The sequence below is a fragment of the Magallana gigas genome, chromosome 8, assembly GCF_963853765.1.
Source record: "Magallana gigas chromosome 8, xbMagGiga1.1, whole genome shotgun sequence".
NCBI lineage: Eukaryota > Metazoa > Mollusca > Bivalvia > Ostreida > Ostreidae > Magallana > Magallana gigas.
The window spans coordinates 18,510,632-18,535,102 of record NC_088860.1 but is presented as its reverse complement, the minus strand read 5'-3'; the positions used below and the strand labels follow the sequence as shown (position 1 = coordinate 18,535,102).

The following is a 24,471-nucleotide window of genomic DNA, read 5'->3' as shown; positions in this document are numbered from 1 at the left end:
TAGTTTTGCAGTATTTGTATGACTTAAGTGAATCTGTCAGGAAGGTACAGAAAATGAATAGCTAATCTTTTTACAGGAGGAAAGTCTATTCAAGAGGAAAGTAATACATACATTGCGTCCAATAAGATTGTTCCAGATGGTGAGGCGATACCTGCTCAACCAGGTGAACTCCCCTGTAAACGGCTGATCCATGCCGTAGGGCCAAGATGGCGCAATGGAAGTCACAATGAGGAACATTTGCTCAAAAAAGCCATATTTAAATGCTTGGAATTGACAGATAAATATAAGCATTCTTCCATAGCTATCCCTGCATTGAGTGCTGGAATTTTTGGATATCCAGTTGCAGATTCAGTGAGGGTCATTCTGGATGCTATTGAATCATACATCAAGACTGTACCCTCCTCTTCAATCAAAGAAGTTTACTTCTGTGATGTGGATGACACCATTGTCAAGGAATTTGTCATATGTCTTAAGAAAAAATTTGGACTGGAAGTGAAGGAGTTCAGTGGAGATGAACACGGTTTGTTGTTTAGTGACTTTCTTGCCAGCTGTACCAAATGATTTTTTTTTTTTTAAACAAAATTTCGACATATTTTTAACATACTGGTTATATTTGTCTTTATCTCTGATTTTTAACATTTTAACATAATTTTATTTACACCTTACATAATATGAAAGGATAGTTTAAAGTGAATATTATGAATCTTAAGATTTCAAGGCATAATTCATTTTAGTCCAAAAATCACCAGTTGAGAATGCAGGTTCTGATTCAGAAGAAGAGAAGCCCAGAAGAAGCTGGTCTAGGTCTGAGAAGCCTATCTGTGAGATAAAGGTTATCAGTGGTGAACTGGCAAAAATGAAGGTAATGCTATATTTATGAGTGTGCTTGGAAAATATCCTTATTTTGGTGTTACTAAGCATATTACATTAGGTAAATATCTGAGCTCAGAGAAATGCCTCATAATACTTATCTTTATCTTTGATATAATATTTTACCAATCAGATGCCTTGAAAAATAAGATATATTTGTGACATACAATGTCAGGAGTAATGACAAAATTTCTAGACGTGAATTTGACCTCTGACCTTCAATAAAGACATTAACCGGAGGCCTGTTCAACAGAGCGAGCGCTTGCGAGCGCTCGCCAAAATTCCCTATACCCGCAACACAAATTTTGGCAAGCGATCGCAAGCGCTCGCTCTGTTGAACTCGCCTCGGTTAACAACATTGACTCTGACCTTGACCTATTGTGACTAAAAATAAACTATGTTCAGACAGACAGTTAGTCAGAAAGAATGAAAAAAAAACTTAGTAATACACAGAGAAAGAGACTTAATTACCAGAAGCAGTATATTGGTTATCCCAATCTTTAAGCTCTGCATTAAAATAACCTCACTCAAGGAGGCTGGGTGGTCAACAAATTAACCCTCATATTCCGCTTACATTTTGAATTATGATATTTTTGGCTATAAACTTTTATTCAAGGTAAGACATGATATATCTCCCATTATTTTCTGTTGTTTCCTATCTCTGCAATGTGAAGATTTTTACTGCATAATTCCAAAGCTATATTTCCAAAAATATATGATATTTTTCTATTTGGATATAGAGTTTGGATTGAAAATATATACTATGACTTTATAAATGAGAATTTGATTGCATTTTGCATGCTATTAAAAGAAAAATTCAAAACATATGAACTCCAAAAATAATCTGGTAAATAATACACCCAGACACCCTGCATTTTTGGGCATGATCAGGTTTATAAATGCAAATATAGGAGAAACAATATATCGAGGAAAATGATCTACAACTTAAGAATGTCACATGTGTCCTTAAAAAAGAAAAAAACCCAAATATTTTAGTTTTTAATTTTTCTTATATCTTTATACATGTGTACATAGCTCTTTGTGTATAGGAGATAAATAAAACCTAAAAATGGCCATGGCCATCCAGCCTCCTTAAAGCATTGCTGTAATGTATTCCGACAAGTTGTTTCATTAACAGGTTGATGTGATTGTGAGTTCCACTGACAAATCATTAAACCTCACTCTTGGTGCTACATCCAAGAGTCTGCTCAGGGCAGGGGGTGAGTCTCTGCAAGAAGAATGTACAATGAAGTACAAACATGGTGTTCAACCAGGAGAAGTAGCCATGACCAAGGGAGGTAATCTCTCTTGTAGGCAAGTGTATCACGGAGCAGTAAAGAAGTGGGATCACAACAGAGGAGATGCACTCAGTGTTAGTATAACGACATGGGTTAAGTGTTTATGGGTGGGCGAGGGAATATCCATTGCATTGTTTTAGGCCCAAAGAATGAGCTGAGTCAGACACTTTTCTTTTTTTAATAATTATGGAAAACAGAATCTATAATTACTCTTTGATTTACAATTTGAAGTATTAACATGTTTAAAAGGCTAAATCAGTGCATAAATCCCCAAACTTGCATTATAAAATTTGATTAAATTGTAACTAATTGTAAGCAAACAGATGAAGTCACATATTTATCCTATTTTTGCAAAATCTGTGACCCGCAGAAAAACCTGTGTGACTATAGTATACACAATACATCTGCTATTTTCTACTTTTTTCAACCTTATAGAGGTTCACTGAATTTGTTGATAATTGCTTGCGAACGGCGGACAAGAATTTGATGAGTTCCATGGCATTCCCTGCTCTAGGGACAGGAAGACTGGGTTATCCCCCTGATCTTGCTGCAAAGACAATGCTCAAATGTTGTAGAGATTTCCTACGTCAGAAAAGATCAACTTTATTGAAAGAGATTATCTTTGTTGTCTATCATGAAGATAAAGATACTCTCCAGGTAAGTCATGTTTTTCCAAACTGTGTACTACATTAAAACATGCTAATAACAAAGTTAAAGAGAATTTTTATTAGTTGTTAAATTTATAATTTATATGTTTCAAGACAATACCAGGAATAAAACTGACTGCTGTAACTGTGAATCCATTAAATGTGTGTTTGCTGTACCTGTGCTTTTCTGTAGTTGCATTTTATTACATAATAATGTCATTTTGTATATATGTAGACATTTCAATCTGTAATGAGTTCAGAGGATGTGAGTAGAGGAACAGAGACGTCAAGGTCCAGTTACCCACAGAGGCGGAGTACAGGTGGGTTAACCACACTCAATCACCTTCTTAAAAAACTTGCTTCTAGATCAAAATTAAGAAAAATGATCTTTCTTGACATTGATTATGACTTGTCATACAGAGCATTGTTTTTCTGGCTGTTGCTTTTAGATCATGGTCGCAGAGATAAGAGTTTCAAGCTGAATAAACTTAATGTCGAGATTCGTCAAGGGGACATAACCCAGGAGAGATCTGATGTTGTAGTCAACAGTGTTACTGAGAGTTTGGACTTATCTAAAGGTATGCATTTTTATTCATTGATGATGACCACTGTATACACTGTAGCTTTTACCACTATTGCTGTTTCGTTTGTTTTAGGGTATCATTCAGTGAGCTAATTCAAAGCTTCATTTTCAGGTGCAGCCTCCAAGGCTATCCTAAAAGCAGCAGGAGACAATATTCAGACTGAGTGTAGAAGAGGAGGCAAGTCCTTCATTTAAACTGACAAACTTTAAAGGGGAAGGAAACTAAAAATATGTTGTACAATAAATCAATTAATTATCATCTACTATAATTGTAAATCGTATTTATTTTCATTAAAAACCCCGGAACAATGAAAGAAAAATCAAGAAAATCGATCGCTTAATTTAAATTTCCCGCCGCCATGGGGGCTGCCATTGAACTTTAATCTATGACGTCACACCATCTATTCCGGTTTGTCTTATCAACATAACATCATGACAAGTTCTGGAAAATTTGAAACAATATTGATTTGAGACCGTTCTTTTACCTTTGCAAACTACAAACTAACGTCAAATGGAGCATGTTTGTTGAAATCTAAAAGCGGAGGTTAGTGTCGGAAAAATCTCAGAGAAATGTGGAATTGTCAACAGATGCCAAGTATCATAGAAAATGTCTGCCGTCGTTATTTCGACATGGTAATTCCGACTTTAAAGAATGAATTTTAAACATCCCGATTACAATTATTATAATAATAACATTTATTCAGTTAGCGAAGAACTTGACTAGGAATAAAAAATTTAATCGAGGTCGTTTTCAACTTTGAATGATAGCAGCTGTCATTTACTTATGAAAATGCATATATTTATGCATACAATGATACATGTATTTATTCTTTAGATTGACGTGTGAACTCAAACATTATCAATTTTGTTTAGTCGATTATTTGAGTAACAGAAAGGCATAAACCAGCATTAATTATATTCAGAGCACTGTGTACATTCATTCGTATATGTAAACCAAACCGGAATAGATGGTGTGACGTCAAAATAAATAATTTTTTTGTTTTTAATACAAAAGAGTTCTACATCATGTCAGCCTCCAGTAAATAGGATTTCTCCAACTTCAAACGTTCATTAAAGCTTAATTACGTATTTTATTTTCAAAACAGCATGACCACATGTGATTATTTACACCACTTTATTAAAATAAATAAATTATGTTTTTGACTTTCCTTTCCCTTTAAAAAAAGGCATCATTTTCCCATGCATGATTTTCTAAACTCTAAACCATTATATATTAAGTTTATATATCGTTAATATGGAAAACGAAAAGATTTTAGGCCAAAACAAATAATCTCAAGTTAAACTGAATATTGAACTGTAGCTCTATGGCCTTTCAATCCAAAAAAGCTAAAGACTTGCAGCTTTGCACATAATTTGCAACATAATCAAAATAAATCTAAAATCTTTGTTTTACCCTCCATTTTCAAAATGAGTTGGACTCTATTCATCTATTCCTTTTTGAAATGAGTTGGACCCACTTTCTTCATGACTGAATGATAAGCATAAGTCAAAGATTCCTGTGTCTGTTGTAGGAATGTCCTTGGCAGCAGATGATTTTATTGTGACATCAGGAGGAAGAATGTCGTGTAAGCACATCATTCATGTGAAGGCTCAGAAATCTGCCGACGGGTGGGAGAACATGGTGAACAAAGCTCTGGCTCATGCTGACAAGATAGGGAGTCGATCCATATCCTTCCCAGCTCTAGGAACAGGTAGGGAGAGAGAGAGAGAGAGAGAGAGAATAACCCTATTGCCCTAGTGTATGAAGGAGTACTATAAATATCAGAACAATCATACTAATATTTTGCTCATATCAGTATGTTGATTACTTGTAGGAATGAGAAACACTGATTCTGCAGAAATTGCAAAGGCCATGTTTACGGCCATGAGGAAATTCCAGCCAAGCAGTCTAGAGACAGTGAGAGTGATCATATTCCAGAAAGACATGGTCTCCATTTTTCTCTCTACGTTAAAGTCAATTCCTCAGGGGATCTTCACTCAAGCTAAGGACTTCTTTAAAGGAAAGTTCAATGGTAAAGCTCCTTGAATACAGATTCAGTGTATGAAAGAAATGTCAGTCTCCTTTAATATCTCATAAGCGATTAAATAAATGCTCGATTGTTTGGATTTTCATAAAGACTGTGCATATTTGCTAATGCATGCATCCATGCATCAAAAGTTTTTTTGTTACCAGATCTGCATGGAGATCAGCATCTCAGTTCTTTTTCAACTTTGTGGCATACAGTATATCCATTCTTTCATTAACATATCACAAAATTTGTTGATATAGTTTAAATCTGTAGCCTTTCAAGTATTTGCAAAAGTAATTTTTTGCAATTTAAAAAACTTATATTACTAACAATACCAGGCAAAATTATTAATTTGTATTTTATGTGATGTCAAAGTTATTGAGAAAAAGGAGAAAATTGGATTGTCACAAAAATATTGGTATACAGTATTGAATGCGTTTTTGGCATACTTGTGTAGTGATATAATAGTGATAAAATTATGTACAATTTATTTTATAATGATCATATTTTGGGGGAAAAATTGTAAACACAAATTCAGGAATTACCAAAAGATTAGGAGACAAAAAATCATGACAAGCATCTTTGCTTAATGGTGATCATTTGAGTGCATTTAATAAGTATTTTGAAAATTCAATTAAATGATGTCAAATGTGTAAAATACAAAGTTGCCAATGTTAAAGTTTGTGGATTTTTATTAATGTTAGATGTAGTTTATGGGGATGATGATGCCAGCAGAGAACGACCTCAATACCAGCGACATCAGAGTGGTAACCGTGGTAGCAGGGGTCACATGCAACAACCAGTGGAGGAAAATGTCACATTCCTGATTCTGTCTAACTCGGAGGAAAACATCAGAAAAGCTAAAAAGAGTCTGGATGAGGTGTACAAGTGTTATGACATTGATGCTTCAAAGCAAAAATTGAATGACAGACAGGTAAGATTGAATTTATTATTTCATTTCTCTATATTTAACAAAGCAGTAGGCTTTTAACTTTAGGAATGTTCATTTTAAGGGGTTAAAATTTGATCTTTCTATAAATAATCAAATATTTTGTATATAAAGGTTTGAGAATTCACAATTCCATTATTGTTATTGTATACACATGTATATTTGTTCTAAACCCATAGTCATCCTGTATATCCTCATTTACAATGATTTCATATGATCAAATTTACAGAAGGGTATGTTTTAATTTTATTTTGAGAAGGATGGGGGATTTACCATATTTTTGCTCTAATCGTGAATATACAGTAGCACACAATGAGCTTAAAAATGAGTGAAGGAGAAAACTAAATGTTTCAGGGATTGTATGAAATGAGTTTTGGTTTTGCAGATAGATGCAATTAAAAGGATTGCAAAGGGAATCGACTGCCTTTGTACAGATAGTAAAATTCTGTTAATGGGGCCTGCAAATGAAGTCAATGAGGCCACTGTGGACATTCTTAAATACCTGCATGAAGTGAAAGACAAAGAAAAAGCCCAGGCAATCCAGATGTATGTCAAATGGCAATATGAAATTTCACCTGAAAAATGGATGACTTTTAGAGATGAAATCAACATGGAGATAGAAACAGCTTACAAGGAGAAGAAAATTAGTTGTGTTGTAAAAGATAGAACAGGCACAGAATATATCATTGATTTTAAAAAAATGGAGGAATATGAGAAAAGCAACTTTAGGAAAAAATACAAGATAAGAAGAATGGACAAGGCAGGTAGGCATTCCCTTGTTTGGACATACATATATTCAAATACCGGTACATCTTCCAAATACATCCTCCAAAGTCAAGAGTTTCTGATCCATTCCGCTCTACATAAACCCTTGACTGAATAGGTTGAGTTTGACAGGGTTAGAAACATCGCATGCTGGTTGGTGTCATCTAAGTTTGCATGATCTAATAAGAAACGGTTACAGAATGATATAATTTGTGCATTGATCAATGTTGAGCCATTGTCAAATAATTTTGAGACAGACAACAGGTGCTTGAGGACAGGGATCGGTCACACCTCTCCATTCCAAACTATCTAGATCCCCCAAACTTTACTCATTTTTTTCATTAAATTTTATGACACATTTTTAAACTAATGAATACATTTATTGCATAAAATTACTTAAAACAAACATTTTGAAAAAAATCATTTCCCCGCTATATAATACAACAAGGTTGCTAACTTAGTCTGCCAGCCGAAAGGTACAGCCAATGAATATTTGTTAATGTACTATCAAACTACCGGTACATTTACTTGTAAAAACGGTGACCTCAAGTCATAGCCCTAAAATTCCCTTCACTAAATATCTGGATGTCATGCCCATGTAAATACATTTATTTGATAAATTGGGCCAATTTTCAAGTTTTTTGAACCAATACATCTTAAGCCATTGGAAGTGGGGCTGTCACTAGATGGGTCAATCGTTAACCCACATATGTTTTGTCTTTTTGGTCAAGGGATTATGTAGAGTGGAGCGGATCAGAAACCCTTAACATTGGAAGATAATTTTAATGTGATGATCATGCATTGTTTATAGAGCGATATTCCTCAGATAATTAGTTTTAGGTCAATGAGAGATGTTGGACAATAAAAAAGATGGAAATGATATCTAAAAATTTGCTGAACTTAATTATAATAAATTTTTATTATATAACTCTTCAAATTCAGTGTTTGACTTACTAGTATGTAGATTATGCTATAATGTATAGGTGGGACATCTGTTGGTTTGCCTGTCAAATGGGCTCACATGAAGAGTGATCAGACAATGGTGGAGGTCAAGCTATCACCACATGACAAGGAATACAAGGATGTACTGGCTCGGTTCAGTGCCACCAGCGGTGGTTCTGTTTCAATATCAGAGGTAAAAGTTACATGAATATTGATTATTCATTGAATGGCTATGCATAGTATAAAAAAATACGTAAGGCATATGTTTTACTGCAGAACTATTGTGCAGTTGACCATACCGTGTTTGTTAAAATTCCTGTATACAAGAAAATTGACCAAACACTTGTGGACAGGAGGTTGTCCAAGAAGGAATGCAAAGTACATTAAATAACCAATGATTATATATAAGAAAAGTCTTGAATTTTTAGCTCACCGAGACTGAGTCAGAGGGGGAGGGATCTTATGCAATACCCCCGGCGTCAGTGTCCAGACCTGGTTAAGGTTTGTGGAGCAGGTGCCTTTTGATAGCCATTTCTAAGTTACTACTGGTCCTTACTTCACCAAACTTGCATGGATGTTGCATCCTATGATACTAATGCACCTGACAGGTTTGAATACTAAATCTGAGCCATAGGTTTTGGATGCTGGAGGGGGTTAAGGTTTTTGGAGCTGGTTGAAGTTTTTAGAGCAGGTGCCTCTGGTGATTATATCTTAGTGAATACTTGTCCTGACTTCACTAAACTTGTATGGATGTTGCATCTTATGATACTTAGCACTCAAAGACAGGCTTGAATGCTGAATCTGAGCCATATATGTTTTGGATGCTGAACGAGGTTAAGGTTTTTGGAGCTGGTTGAACTTTTTAGAGCAGGTGCCTTTTGATAGACTCATCTTTCTTATTATTGCTTCTATCTTTATCCAATTTAAATAGATTCTGCAGCTTGTGAATCTAATGCACTCCACAGGCACAGGATACTGAACCAGAGGCATAAGTTTCAGATGCTGGAGGGGGTGTATTTTATTTGGAACATGTCACATGTTTAATAGATAATAGTACTATTTCAAACTTGCATGGTTGAGTTAGCTATAATATTAATTAATTGCAGAGGTAGCTTCAGATAGAGAGCCTGATCTCCATTATCAAGGATGCTAAAAAACTCCTACCTCACTCAAACTTGCTTGATATATGTATTTGTTGTCAAATGATATTTCATGATTCATATGAGAAAGTATTGATATTATATGATTCACTGTTGCATTATATGATACAATATTATACTATATAATATTATATTGTAAAATATTTTATGATACGATACAATGTTGTATTAAACTTTTTGTATATTATGGTAAGATACTGTATTATATGATATTGTTATATATCATATATAAGTAATGATAAAATATTATGTTACAATATTGTGATTTATTGTCTGATATGATATTGTATCATGTGATACTATATTGAAACATATGTAATGTTATGATATTGTATTGTGTGATAAAATACAATTAAGTATAACAGGATACAATACCATTTCATAATTTATGATACAATATCATATCTTTATACAGTTGTTTCATTTGTTACAACATTAAATTGTATCACTATATATTCAATATTATATTGTACCATATGATAATATACAATGTTGTATCAAATTATATTCATTTGTATCAAATGTTACAATATCATATGATACAATATCATATGATACAGTATCATTATTTAAAAACAATATCATAATATGTTATACAGTATAATATCTTATGTTACAATATTGTGATGTATTATGTGATATGATATTGTATCATTTGATAATGTATTAAATCATAAATAATGTTATGATATTGTAATGTGGGATCAAATACAATAAAGTATAACAGGATACAATATTGTATCATAATTTATGATTTAATGTCATATCTTGATACAGTAGTTTCATATCTTACAATATTATATTGTATCATTATATATTCAATATTATATTGTTTCATTTGATATATCATTTGACACAATAATTAATATTATCATAGGATGCAATATTGCTTCTTATATTAGTGAATAGATGAACATTGTATCTTACAATGCCATATGAAATGAACATATTATTTTCAAACAATTTATTAACATATGATTTTTGATATTGTGTCAAACCACATTACAGTATCCAGTATCCACGAGTATCCAAGATCATTAGATATGATTTTCATATGATAAGATAAAGGTGGACTCATAAAGGTGATGCCTCATCTCGGTGAGCTTTGTAATCTGTGAATACCTATGTTTTTTTTTTACAAGGATGAGCAGTGTAAACCATTGGCCTATTTTTACATACTTGCAAAATTTCCTATATGTTGTGGGAGACTTGCAAAAACCCAATTCCTACATTATAGATCACATACTATTAAAAGGGTACTTTTAAGCAAACTTTTTTGTGCCTACAGAGTATCTCTTGAGTACCTTAAATAGAGGTATACAAAACAGACATTACCTCAACTGAACATTGTGGTTATAAGATATATTCTCATGCACATCTTTAAGGCATGCTGATATTAACACTAAAATTAGTGTTTCTTATTATGATATGACTTTATGAAGTTAACTCATAATTCCATTTTGGCAAATAAACTGCAACTGGCATTTATTAAATGCAAATTCAGTGTATCTTATTTACTATCAAACCACACGAGATGCCTTAGTTTACTTTGTTTGTCTGACACTTTTGTTTTTTAGTTGCAATTCAAAGCTCTTGGGGACATATATATTATTTTAAAAGAAATGCTCTAGCTATTGAAACATAAAATCAGTACACATCGGTGTCAGTGAGATCTAAATAATCCAGATTAAAAAGGTAAAAATAAAAAAAGATTTATACCAGATGTTTTTGATTTTTTTTTGAAATTTTTATTGAAAATTTATTACAATGTAGAAAATAGTTCGGAAGCTAAAGACACAGATGTCTGCCTCTTATGAGGTGAAAAAAATTGTAGAGGTTTGATTTCTTTTACAGATTACAAATTCAAAGTCCCAATAGAGGTCTAATTAAAACTGTTGAAGATATTATTTAAAGAAACTAATAAAAGTTAAATCATGAAAGATAAAAAGTTATAAGGACAAAATGAAAACATCATTACAATTCTTACTGCAATATAAAACATCTAAATAGATAAAAGGAAATATTATGATATAAAAAGGGGTTACCGGTATTGTATGGCTTTTGAACGTTGTTGTTTTTATCTGATATTGTTACTTTACTAACTGGAAAGAGAAAGATTTTTAAAAAGTTAATATTAATAGATAAATTGTAATTTTCTTGCATTGACATATAAATATTAATGGTGAAATTGACAACTTCCAAAGCTGCAATATCGTAATCATGACTTTATATAATGTAATATTTTTTTCAACATTTAATTTGACCTCCTTGGCTTTCATTACATTTAAAATCAGCATGCTAAGTGCATGCCCTATGAATGAGAAGGAAATGAAAATTAATCATAAAAATCATCCTACAGGAAATGCATTTTTCCGAATTCTAGCAATCTGTGTTAATATTAGAATGAGCATTTGATATGAATTGTCCTGAACTGAAATTTATAAATGTGACTTCTCATAGTGAAGTTGTTTTCAAATCATTATATTATTTTGTAGAATTTAAAAAAAATTATCATGACTTGAGACTAAATACTTTATGCAAGATCATATGTGCTGGTTAATTAATGAAGGATACAATTTTGTAATCAATTTTCCATTTAAAGTCCATTAACAATTTTTCCATTAATCAATTTCTCAATTCATTTCTTACTCGAGATAAGAGATGACAAGACATACAAGAATGAACAATTCAACTTATAAATTATGAACTTTCATAACAGTACATGTATTTGAAAATATGTAGGACAATCTGGTACACTATGATGAAAATATCGTTTTTCGCAATTATTAATTTTAATGATTATAATTCCTATTTAATATCATTCTGATGCGGTGTGATGGTAATTAGATAAGAAGAGTTCAGAATCCATCCCTGTATCAACAATATGCTGCCAAAAGGAAAGAAATTAGCATTAGGAATAAAAGGGACCCTGAGAAATGGCTGTGGCATGGAACATACCCCGAAACAGTGGATAAGATTATAAACAATGGATTCAACAGAAGTTACTGTGGCAAACATGGTAATTTTAGCTCTATTTACTATTATGATGTTATCCAAATACTTTACCTGTACATACAAGTGTCGTTTCTGTTTTATACCTTGACACTGATTTGTTGTCATTTACCGTATATTGATGTACCTCTGTACAGTGTTTATAATCAACAAGGATCCAATTTTTATATCGAGCACAATTCAAGATACATATTCTCATTTCCTTTTGGTATCCAATAAAAACGGTTTTTAAAAAAAAATCTTTGTGTAATATATTTGATTGACAAACCAGATTAGTATTACATATGTAGATATTTATAAACATTTTGTAATCCGTCCATCGTCTGTAAACATGAGCTTAGTTAAATGCTTGAAAGCCATATATCAAAGATATCTTTTTTATTTAGTATTTTGAATAATGCAAGGGAAAAATCAATTCGCGTAAAACAATGAAGTTTTCAAAGTTTTGCTTACATCTAAAAATGAGAGCTAATTATATGTTCTGGAAAATGATGCAATTAAATTTTTAAACCTACAATATTGATGCTTATGTTGCTATCATGGCCATTTAAAAAAACTAGCATCTTTGGAATGTTTTAGAGTAAATATGCCAGTAGAAAACTGTTGTCAGTATCCAGATTTCCAATTTCTGGGATTGATAAATACTTGATACGAGATAAAACAACAAAAAATATTTCAATTTATTAATCCTGGCATAATTGATTTTATGACCGAACTAGCTATTCATCAATGTATATTTATTTAATTTTTTTTTGTTTTACTTTACTTTTTAAGGGACGTCTTATGGAGCCGGTGTTTATTTTGCTGTGAATGCTTCATATTCACTCGGTTATTGCAGCGGAGATTCCAGAGGACATAAGCATATGTTCTCAGTCCAAGTAGCCACTGGAGATGCTTGTCACGGGAGTGGAAGTTTGCATGTTTTGCCGCCGAAACCAGGGGCTGGAGGTCATGTGACATACGACTCAGCAACAGACAACCCTTCCAATCCCGGGATGTTTGTGATATTTCACGACAGCCAAGCCTATCCAGCATATCATATCATATTCCAATGATATAGAAGCATTCCAAAAATCTAGTGCTGTTTGTTTTAAGGCAAATGTGCTGTTTAAGACTGTGGCTGTGATACATCCTTGCTAAAATTACTACATATTAAGGAATGTATAATATTTGTACCTGTATGGTGCCTTGCATGTTTGTTTTTCTATATAGAATTTTGAATCTGTAAATTATAAATATTTGTATATTATTTATTGTGACTTTTTGATTATTGTATTTGATTTCAATGATATTTACATTTTCCAATATCTTTGCCTGTGATAACACTACGTATCGATTTTGTACTATATAACCCATGACTACAAATGACGCCAAATTGAGGCGTCAGCGGGTTTGCTTATTTATATTTAAATATTTAATTTGACACCGTTCCTTGTTTCTGTCTACATGGTCGTGCTAATCATAGATCACTTTATGTTGTTTATTATTTTATTCAGAATAATTTATATTTATATTATTATTAATGTAAATACTTTATATATTTATATTTATATTATATTTTGAATATCAAAAATTTGACACAGCAAATTACAGTTTTTTTTATACGTTAATATGAAAAGAATTGATGACGGTTTTTTATGCCTTTGAAAATATTTTTGCCTTAATTATTCTTGGGAGATGATTTACCGTAAACATGTACAAAGGTCATTAATTGTGCGCCCATACGATGTGGATAAAAAAGAATGAAAAAATACAGACGAGTTAAGTTTGTGTCAATATATATACTTATCTGATCCTTTCATGAACTGTATTTCTTTAAACAATGTGTATAAATGATTTTAAAATCAATGTGATGGGCAATTTTTATTGAAGATAATTTTCCATATGTCTATGAAAAACTATTCATATCAATGGGAATAAAATTATTTTACAATGTTCAGATAAAAATCTGAAATATGAAAACAAAGGCAATAAACATTGTAAACATGTCCATGTATATATTGAAAAGTTACTTAAAAGAGGAAAAAAAATTGTTACACGATGTGTGATTTTGTTCATGGATGATGAAAAAGTTATGTATTATTACTTATTAGGTTTGTTACTGACTATTTACAGAAATTTGTGGGGTCAGTAAAGTCCATAGAAGTCGAGGACCTAAAGTTTGATATGCAAACAACCAAAGATAATATATAACAATTAAATTCGTAGCTTATTTTTCTAATGTGTTACCTTCCTCGTCAGTCGTCAGTGCAAACCTGGACTGGATGCCATTGTAGGATCGTAATATTACGTCAGGGGTAAAGGGGGAGGGGGGGTCACTCTTAAAATTATGGGCTTAAAAATTAAAGGTATGGTTGAACGTTTGTGTAAAAAATCAGCTAAAATAACGTTACGTCTGCCATGTCGACATATAAATTTTGACGGTCGCCGTGTAAAGAAATTTATAAGGCAATCACGTGACGCAATTCACCCAATGACGTCGAGAAATTCTAGTCCGAGGCAAAACAAATATATATATATATATGATAATTATATTTAATAAAATACATATGAACAGTTGAACACAATTTATACATTATATGATAAGTATCTTGTTCAAACTTAAAATTTGTTTTCGGATATTACCGGTTTGCCAGGTAATATATCTATATATAAACAACATTTATGCCTTCGAAAATATTTTTGCCTTCCTTTGAAATTTTTTATAACGCCAACAAGCAGTACACACCATTATTTTATATTATTATTTATAAATAAATACTTAGTCATTCTTGGGAAATAATTTTCCGTAAACATGCACAAAGGTAATTGTGCGCCCATACGAAGTGGATAAAAAAGAATAAAAAAATACAGATTTGTTAAGTTTTTGTCAATATACTTATCTGAGCCTTTCATGAAATGTATTTCCCTAAAAAATGTGTATAAATGATTTTAAAATCAATGTGATGGGCAATTTTTATTGAAGACAATTTTCCATTTATCTATGAAAAACTATTCATATCAATGGGAATGAAATTTTTTGACAATATTCAGATAAAAAGGGTACAAAAACAAAGACAATAAACATTGTAAACATGTCCATGTATATATTGAAAAGTTACTTAAAAGAGGAAAAAAATTGTTACACGATGTGTGATTTTGTTCATGGATGATGAAAAAGTTATGTATTATTACTTATTAGGTTTGTTACTGACTATTTACAGAAATTTGTGGGGTCAGTTCATACGCAATTCATCCAGTGACGTCGAGACATTTTTGTCCGACGCAAAACAAATGTAAATATATGATACATAAATTTAAAAAAAATACATATGTAATTTTCTGAACAGTTGAACACAAATTATACAGTTGTGTGTTAAGAATCTTGTTCAGACTTAAAATTTGTTTTCGGATATTACCGGTTTACCGGGTAATATACAGTAAAACACGGTTATAACGAAGCACCAGGGACGGGCGATTTTGCTTCGTTATACATGTAAGCGTAATTCGTTATATCCATCAAGTTTACAACATGTAATATAGTCACCGGGAATGAAAATCACTTCGCTGTAAGCGTCAATTCATTATAAGCGTGTTCGCTATAACCGTGTTTTACTGTATCTTTATATAAACAACATAACATCTTCGTGGATTTACTTGACCACGGTTACGATGGACTGAACTGACTGTTGTCTTGTGGCGGGAAGAGATGACTGGATAGAAAATAGATAAAAAATATTATAAAAACATTTTCAAAACGCTTATTGAATTTCCTATTGTTGGAAATTACCAAGTAATATGCAGTGGCGTCAAAAGCAAATTCAAATTGGGGAAGGGGCTAGACTGATCTTGACAAGCAAAAAAAAAAAGGTCAATTTAATATCGCTTTGCAATTGAAAATTATCATAGTATTACCCGATTTATCTCCCCTGATCTTTTCTCTTCTTTTGTTTTGGAATAGCTTAGTCTATTGGATAAGCTCTGCAAAAGATTCGTACAGTCAGATAAATGCAGTGCTAAAATATCTTGCCTAGTGTATGTTATTTACAAAATTATACAATGGAAAATGACACATTAATAATCTAAAAAGAACTAGAATATGCATTTGTAAATAGTTACATTTTTTCGCCTTCGTCGCAGCATGGCGGAGAAAGTGTAGATAATGGGGTTCAGCGCAGAGTTAATAGGGAGGACTACGACGATCACCCAGGCATAAACCTTGGACGTGACGTCAATGCCCATAAATGTTAGGAAACCTAATTTAAGCAATTTAATTTAGTACATTCAAATAAATGAACTTTTTGTGAAAATGCAAGACATCTTTAGAAATAATTGAAGGCAGAACTATGAATATTTTTTCGATGGCATACAAATTGAATTTAATTCTTGTGTGAAACGATTTATCAACTTACAGTCTTGTAACCCCCCTCTCCCAGATAATGTATGTATTGTGTTTCCTTACCGATTACTCCCATTGGAATCCAGCAGAACATGTCTGTTACTGCGACTGCGATAAGGGTTTTTGCAAGATTAATCTCTCTGTTATTCTGTGTTTTGTGATGCGAGTTAACTTCTTTCCCCATTCGAACAACATCAGCAAATATGACAAACTGTCCCAGTAGAATACCAATGAAAAATACAAAATTGGCTCCAACAAATATTATCATAGAATATTCCCAACCGGGTTTGCGGAGAACGGACAGCGGTAATGAGATGCATATCCCAGAACTAGAATAGTAACCATCGAAGTAATCGTGTCCAAACAACGGCGTCAAAGCCAGAAGAAGAGAAACGAACCACACCAAGATGGAAATAAGTCTGACTATACAGGTGTTGGTTTTGAATTCTGAGAAAGGGAAACGGATAATGAATATTCTGTCAATCGTTATACAGAGTACAAAGAGGGCAGAAGCCTCACTGGAGATAGTAGCCAAAACTCCTGCAAAAGTACAGGCAGCACTGTGTCTCCACGATTCGTCCTCAATGCCGTAACGACCACTGAAGGTTAGATTGGCACCAGCTATGATGTACAAATACACTCCCATTAGAAAATCTGCGAGTCCCAAATTCAAAGAATAGATAGCAAAAGACGTTACTACTTTTGGTTTCAACACCAAAACTCTATACAACGGACCTATTACATTACCAAACACCGCTAAGAAAGCAATGTACCATATGATAATGCTGAGAATAGGGATGTCAATCAAATTTTGACAAGAAGAGATTTCGTTTACTGGAGCGGAGCATTGAATCTTGCTGACAGCTTTTGGTTGAGCACAGCAAAATGTGTAAGAATCTACCTGAAGATACTCTATATTAATGAGACCATCGAACATACCTTCAACCACTTTTAAATTATTATTATTATGAAGGTAAAGATATTTGAGATTCGTTAGACGAAGAAAATGGTTGCGACTTAAGTCCTTAAGTTTGTTGTCTGATAGGTCAAGATGTACCAGTTTTGATAGAACAGAGAATGCCTTTTCATGTATAAATTGTAACCCGTTATTCCTAAGTTTCAGATATAAAATAGAAGGGAGATCACCAAAATCATTTTTGTCAATACAACAAATGTTATTATCGGAAAGATCCAAGTATTGCAATTGACTATCGGATGCGCTGAAATCGGATGAAAAATTCACTGTACTTATTTGATTACTTTGTAAATGCAAGATTTTAGTGTAATAATTAAAACGCCAAGTCTTCAATCTATTATAACTGAGATCCAAAGTAATTGCATTGTGATAAAACGATGGCTGTCTATCCAGATCACAATAACTGAAGTTTAAAACAACGCACTCAAATAGATGGAACGTGTATGGGAAGGATAAAGTATTGTAGATTTTCACGTTGACACTGTACAGAATTGCCGGTATGGTAGAGGCAATCGAACTTGCATCCACGTAAAGTTCAAACGTATGCTCTGATTTGGACGATAATTTAATTTCAACAAACGTGCTTTGAATTAAACGAACCGAACGAAGGTAATCTTTTGTGTCGTCAATGACCACTGTTTCAATATTACTTTGCCTGATTTCTAGAGTTTCTATCAACACCTCTTGATTTATAGTTAATGTCATCATTTTACAGTTGTTTACCGTAAGGTGTTTAAGATTTGAAAAACCGTTGTCGAACGTTACATGAGACGCTTGATAATCATGCAGGACTAATGAAGTGGCAAACGTCGGAGCATCGTGAGAGGAACAGTTAAAAGACAGCCCAGAACAATTACAACTAGCTGGACAGACTATTGAACACTTGTTTGACGAGTTCAGTTCGCAGTATTCCCCATCATCACAGAGATTCATTCGAGGGACATAAACTGTTCCTCCCTCTACATCACTTTTATACATATCTGCAAATACGTTATCGGAAACTGTGCTTGTAGAACTGCTGTTTTGATTGCAAAGGGTTGATTTTGTTGTAAAATCTGAAATTTTACAAAAACAACTATATTAATTCAAACTGAGAGGAATAATTTAAAACCAAATCCTGTATAAAAATTACGCTGCCACAATAAATATTGGTGTAAAACAATTTGATATAAAATAATAAAAATTCTAAAGAGAGCTGTACAGTCATGACCATTTTAGGACTGTTCTTTTTATCAATTAAAAGAGGTCTGAATAAAATTATAGAAAGACATTAAAGCAAAATGAGCTTTATTATTTGGAATTTTATTTTGCTGCAAAAACCTGCTGAAATGATAAATCTGAATAAAGCTTAAACTTTTATAATAAATAAGACTTGAAAAAACATTATTCTTTGTCAGAAGAAAGATTTCCTTTCCAAAGAATATATAGGATATCAATTCTTAGTAGAGGACGACAATAATTCAATTTTGCTTCAATTTGGCTTCTTAACGGCTTTTCCCACAAAAATATGGCAAACAGAAATTTAAAGACCATGATATATTTTGTCATTTTCGTAGAAAATAACATTTTGGTAAAAAAATTCAACATGAAAATTGCAGGTCAAATTGCTTTAAATTTGTAAATTTAAATTATTTAAATTTCGTCTTTACTAATTAAAAATTCATAGATTGCGTATTCTTAATTTGTCAAATTGAAAAAGTCAAACATTGAGTTTTATGCATGAGACAGAGTTTAAAACTTTTGTAAACAAAGCTCGAACCTGATATTGATTACATGTGTACGTGTTGTAATGGTATAGGTTTTTAATCAAATGCTGCTTTTTCTGTTAATAATTATACTTATAAACATATTGAATTTGTTTATCTTGTTTGCCACGAATCATTTTATCAAAAAATGGTAATTCCATACTTTACATTATTTAAAAAAAAATATGACTCGAGTTCTGTTTACATAACAATAGATTCTTACTTCAAATTTTCTCTTATATTGTGACTTCTAATATTCAAATTTTGCTCAGTCATTTAAAATGCAGAATTAAACCATTTCGTATATAAAAAATAAAATATTGATATGAAATCGTGTTTAAGTCCTGTTAAAACCAAACTGCCTTTACCACAAAATTGTTCATCCTCTCCACCTAAACAGTCAGCTTCGAAGTCGCAAAGTTTGGATAACGGAATACACTCAATTTCTTGATTTTTATCACAGCGGAACTCGTCACTTGCACAGTCATCTAAGAGCAAACCAAAATTTTCTTAAACTCATGATATGTAAAAAAAATAACATGATTGTGTACAACCTTGTAGTTAAGATAAAACTAAAGATTAAAATAAAATCAGATCATCAAATAAAAAAACGTAATAGGTACTAGCATTGATTCATCAAATGCTATATTTTTATCGATATTGTATTAGTTACACGTCTCAGGTAAAGAAAAATTCACGAAGGTAATTCTGTTTGCACTGTAGTCATCACCGTTTATTTCGTATAAAATATTTGGCTAATTGTCCTGATACAAGATTTTTCACCAATTACAAATTCTCAAATATAACACACAACTTTACCATTAATTGTAGTTTCCAATATTCATTTTGTCAATAGAGGTAATATTTGTTTATTTCTTCAATAGAGGTCTTAAATCGCATATTCCGCTAATTATATTTGATATACCAAACGATTTACCTGTTATAGTCCTAAGATTTAATTTTTTCAGTTCAACACATATTTTGTCATAATTTTTTTTTCTATCCACACTACTTTCATTATAGTCTTTAAACCGTACATATCGGCATTTACATTTCTTTTCACTGCATACATCGAGTTCATCAATTATTGTTCTTTTACCAACTACAGTTCTTACCACATATTCCTTCACTGATAGAAATGTTGTACACAAACGTTAGCCCAGTCGTGAATTCATCATACATTGCTCGGAAAACAATCTTGAAAGCATAAGAAGATATAATTGGTTCAAAAATTCTCTGTTGACAATAATATTGTGGTTTTGCTTTTGTGATAAAGAAAGTAAAGGATGATATTTTATTATTTAAATATACTATTAAAACAGATGAACCTTGAATTCGACACCCAATGGCAAAATGGACGAAGATCTGCTGAATTTAACCGCTGGTGACGATGAGTGTGCTTTGAGTATATGGCGTAGATCGTAAGGTTCAAAATAGTCCGTGATGTAAGCGACCACAAGCGTGGCTCCCCCTAGTACAAGATGGCTGTAGTGGAGACAGCGATGATGCAGAGCAAGTGGAATTTTCACACTAACAATATCACTGACAGGCTGCTGTATCTCAGAACGAGGTAATGACGTGGTGGCTAGAACGTAAATATCTTCATACTCACGAATCGTTTTGATAACGTGCTCAGAAAATCCAACATCTGTAGGAATTTAAAACAATATTATAAAATTAGTATAATAATTGGTAGGTTTCTAATATTTTTGTTGACAAGTTTTTGAGTATTGATTGAACTAAATAGCGTTTAATTTGATTAAATATATTCACATCGGTTAATTGATTACATCATTAAAGGTCCAAGTAGCAATGTTTCATCGTTTTTCATTAGAGAAAGGCTTTCACATACATAACAATGGTTTACCAATATAGTTAATAGATCCAATTTGTCTTGGAGTCCATGTGTCACCGTCTTGGAAACGAGTCTTTAAGATACAATCAATAAGCTTGCCATTTCTACCACAGATCAGCATATGTCTGCTCAGATAAACTTCCGACGCATGCCCTGTCCACCCACAGTTATTTTTAGCGAAGTCACACATATCTAACAATAATGAAATACAATAATCGCCGTAAAAATCAATTTTTAACGATAGGTTTTGAACCAGACTTGTCAAGCAAACTCGTCGATACTGAACTTCACCATAACTGTTAATGTTGTCGAACTGTTATTAAAATTTTCTTTTGAGAAAGAAATTTTAAAGCAAGTTGTTTTTGAACGACATCATTGCACCTCGAAAGTTTTTTTTTACATTGCTTAATACATTTACTGGTTGTTCTACTTACATGTATTTTGCATTTCGCCAAAAACATAAAAGTCATGCATATGCTATAATCTATTGGAGACAACTTAACTCTTGTCAAAAGATACTTGAAATGCTTTCCCCCCCAAATACTGCAAATGTATTGGACAGGAGCAATTTTTATTAGATATGCTTCAGAGGAAAATAATCAAACAACAAGGAAGTTGAGCACAAAACAGTATAATTTGCCCCGGTCTTCTTAAAACAGGAATAACAGCTGTACTTAAATCGCAGACAAGTGGGAATATCTTTAACATCAAATATCGAATTGTTGAATTAAGTTCCTCGTCACCCGGTCATGCATTCAGTACAAGAGCGGCATGGGCTAAGTTCTTTTTTTTTTGTGTTTCTTTCCTGTAGGTGACGTTTGGCTTTGATGCGAATATCTTTTGCAAATATTGAACTTATTTTGTATTGATTAGAACTGCAGAACAGAAATATTGCCTTGATTGCTCGAATATAAATACATTTTTCCTGGTTGTTTCTGATTGATCCTTTATAAAAAAAAAATCATATAAACATCTTCTGAGTTCCGACTTTCTTGGAATCAAATTTCTGTCACGAATATTTTAAATATTTCTTAATTTAATGATACATTGATTATGTTCTAGGTCGTTTGAATTTAAAAACTAGTTTCCTGTATATGCATTTTATTTGCAGTTTACAAAATTGGCAAAAATAGGGAAAATGGGGATTTTTTTTTTTTATTTGTATCAGTTTTTTTTGTGATTCAAAAACAATTCTTATATCAAACAATTAACGATATAACTTTGTCTATTGAATAATTTGTTACGTTAAAGTGATGGCAAAAAAGCGCGAAAATTACTATATAATTCTTCTTCATTTCTTTCTTATGCGAAAATTACCGTTTATTTTCTTTAAAAACTTACTTTTTCATAATACTCGGTTTACAATGTAGTAAAATATGTGTACTTTAAATAGCTTGTATCTGATCAGTGCGATTACTTTCTACAATGTTTAAACTCTTTGTTTTTATAGAACTTTCCAGTTGCGTATGATTTCATTCATCTAAAGTGCATATTATTTTGTATTATCATAAGGTTCACAAAAAATATTTTGTAAAGATTTTGAAATCTTTTGGTTGATATCATTTCTTAACTCTATTCCAACTTTACCAGCCATTCTTTGCCCTTATTTTGCAAATCTTAAAATCTGACTTAACTAGAAAACTTATTAACGGAAATGTTGTACATGTTTACACCTCTCAGTAATTTTAAAGCATTTTTAATACTTTCCATTCGCTTCACTCAGTTTGATAACATCCATTTTTAACAAGATCAACAACATTGACGTTACCTATCAGTTTTAAAATTAGTCACTCGGTTATTTCAGCAATTTACAGTTTTCTTTGTTGGTTCACGTGGGTAAGTTTTATATGCAATGCTCACCAAGTTCATGTTCAGTAATAACCACTCAAGATAGAACTTTTTTCTATTTGTGCAACCATCGAACATCTCTCCTTCAATCTTAAATCGAGCATTTATTTCACTTAATGCAAGTAACTTCTTTAACATTATATGAAAATAATATCATACACATAATTAACCTTTTTCTTGACGATCATTACACTCTGAATATATTTTTTAATACATCACAATAGCACAGGTTAACACAAATGCAGTTGATTGGAAACAAAAAAATTAAAAAAGAAGATTGATTTTTTGATTTTTCTTACAAAACATCATCCAAACATTGAGGAGAAAAGGGTGACGATCTTAAATTCTGTGAGAGAAAATGTCATAAGAAAAGGAATCCATCGTGCAAACATTTATAAAGGTTTTTTTTGATCACACGAACCACCGAAAATAAACGGAAACACATTTTTAGTCTTTATGCAAATTACAAATACTAGAAGTCAGATTAGGTAACTGAGTACCTTATTAACGATGAACGTTTGATGGGGCTAATGATTAAATATCTACTTCACAATTATTTTCGGAAACACATGTAAATAAGAAATTCTTTTGATAATACAAGAAAATACCAATTGTATATAATGGTTTTCGTCAATTCCGGACAAAACTATAATCACTGTATAAAGCATCAAAATATATTACTATAGTTTCTACTGTCAGATATATACATGTTCTTAAACTCACTGAAGAAAATATTACAATAGCATTTTTACACTTCATTTTTTATTAACTTTTAAATGGTATATTTTGAAGCAAAACAATATATAAAAAATGTCAAAATACATTTTTAAATTTTTAAATTATGATAAATATCAAAGGTAACAATAAATGTGTTGAGTCCAAACTCACCAAAATGGTTCTTGTAATCAACATCTTCAAGACTATCTGGGGCCATACAGTTCAACAGCACAGGGAAAAAGTTCATAAAGTAACCATAAATATTAATCGCCATTACAATCTAATGAACGTTTGTATAATGCCAAATAACTTTGTGGATGTTAGGTATTTAAGGGTTGGAGAGTTAAACAGATCAATAAATGTTCTCTTAATACAGCTTTATTGTTTGCGATGTAACACCGGTATTTGCTAAATAGGCATGTTTTTCTCGTACGTGTCGGTAATAAAAAAAGAAGAAAATATATTGGAATGATTTTGAGACTTTTTTAACAGGTTGATAAACAATATAAACTAATTCAAACAATTGCATTTGCAACGATTTTAAATGCTTTGAGCAAAACATTAATTAAGATATAACAACCGCATAACACATTGGATTAGGGTCGATCATTTTCTTTCATAAATTTTTCAGCAAAATGCCTAAATACCATTTTTTGTGAGAAAATAAAATTTAAAAAAAAAGCCACAGTGCATATC

At 32.0% G+C, this 24,471-nt stretch overlaps 2 protein-coding genes across 5 annotated transcripts in view; one reads left to right on the top strand and one right to left on the bottom strand.

Moving 5' to 3' along the window:
• LOC105339726 (protein mono-ADP-ribosyltransferase PARP14) overlaps positions 1 to 14,473 on the top strand; it is a 31,379-nt gene extending 16,906 nt beyond the window's left edge. The window contains exons 10-24 of one of the 4 annotated variants that reach the window (XM_066069316.1): positions 77 to 520; positions 735 to 862; positions 2,009 to 2,242; positions 2,604 to 2,825; positions 3,051 to 3,135; positions 3,265 to 3,393; positions 3,511 to 3,576; positions 4,931 to 5,110; positions 5,234 to 5,431; positions 6,139 to 6,362; positions 6,763 to 7,141; positions 8,126 to 8,277; positions 11,018 to 11,080; positions 12,092 to 12,263; positions 13,031 to 14,473. In XM_066069316.1, coding sequence (XP_065925388.1) covers positions 77 to 520; positions 735 to 862; positions 2,009 to 2,242; positions 2,604 to 2,825; positions 3,051 to 3,135; positions 3,265 to 3,393; positions 3,511 to 3,576; positions 4,931 to 5,110; positions 5,234 to 5,431; positions 6,139 to 6,362; positions 6,763 to 7,141; positions 8,126 to 8,277; positions 11,018 to 11,080; positions 12,092 to 12,263; positions 13,031 to 13,311 — 2,957 coding nt within the window. In that variant the 3' untranslated portion in view covers positions 13,312 to 14,473. Of the gene's footprint in view, positions 1 to 76; positions 521 to 734; positions 863 to 2,008; positions 2,243 to 2,603; positions 2,826 to 3,050; positions 3,136 to 3,264; positions 3,394 to 3,510; positions 3,577 to 4,930; positions 5,111 to 5,233; positions 5,432 to 6,132; positions 6,363 to 6,762; positions 7,142 to 8,125; positions 8,278 to 11,017; positions 11,081 to 12,091; positions 12,264 to 13,030 lie in introns of all 4 variants that reach the window. The other 3 variants (XM_066069315.1, XM_066069317.1, XM_066069318.1) reach the window with 3 other exon arrangements.
• A 1,254-nt stretch (positions 14,474 to 15,727) lies between these two features.
• LOC117689871 (G-protein coupled receptor GRL101-like) overlaps positions 15,728 to 24,471 on the bottom strand; it is a 41,090-nt gene continuing 32,346 nt past the window's right edge. The window contains exons 2-6 of the mRNA XM_066069324.1: positions 19,724 to 19,843; positions 16,698 to 18,665; positions 16,355 to 16,491; positions 16,151 to 16,216; positions 15,728 to 15,948 (exon numbers count right to left, since the gene is read on the bottom strand). Coding sequence (XP_065925396.1) covers positions 15,889 to 15,948; positions 16,151 to 16,216; positions 16,355 to 16,491; positions 16,698 to 18,588 — 2,154 coding nt within the window. The 5' untranslated portion in view covers positions 18,589 to 18,665; positions 19,724 to 19,843 and the 3' untranslated portion in view covers positions 15,728 to 15,888. The remainder of the gene's footprint in view (positions 15,949 to 16,150; positions 16,217 to 16,354; positions 16,492 to 16,697; positions 18,666 to 19,723; positions 19,844 to 24,471) is intronic.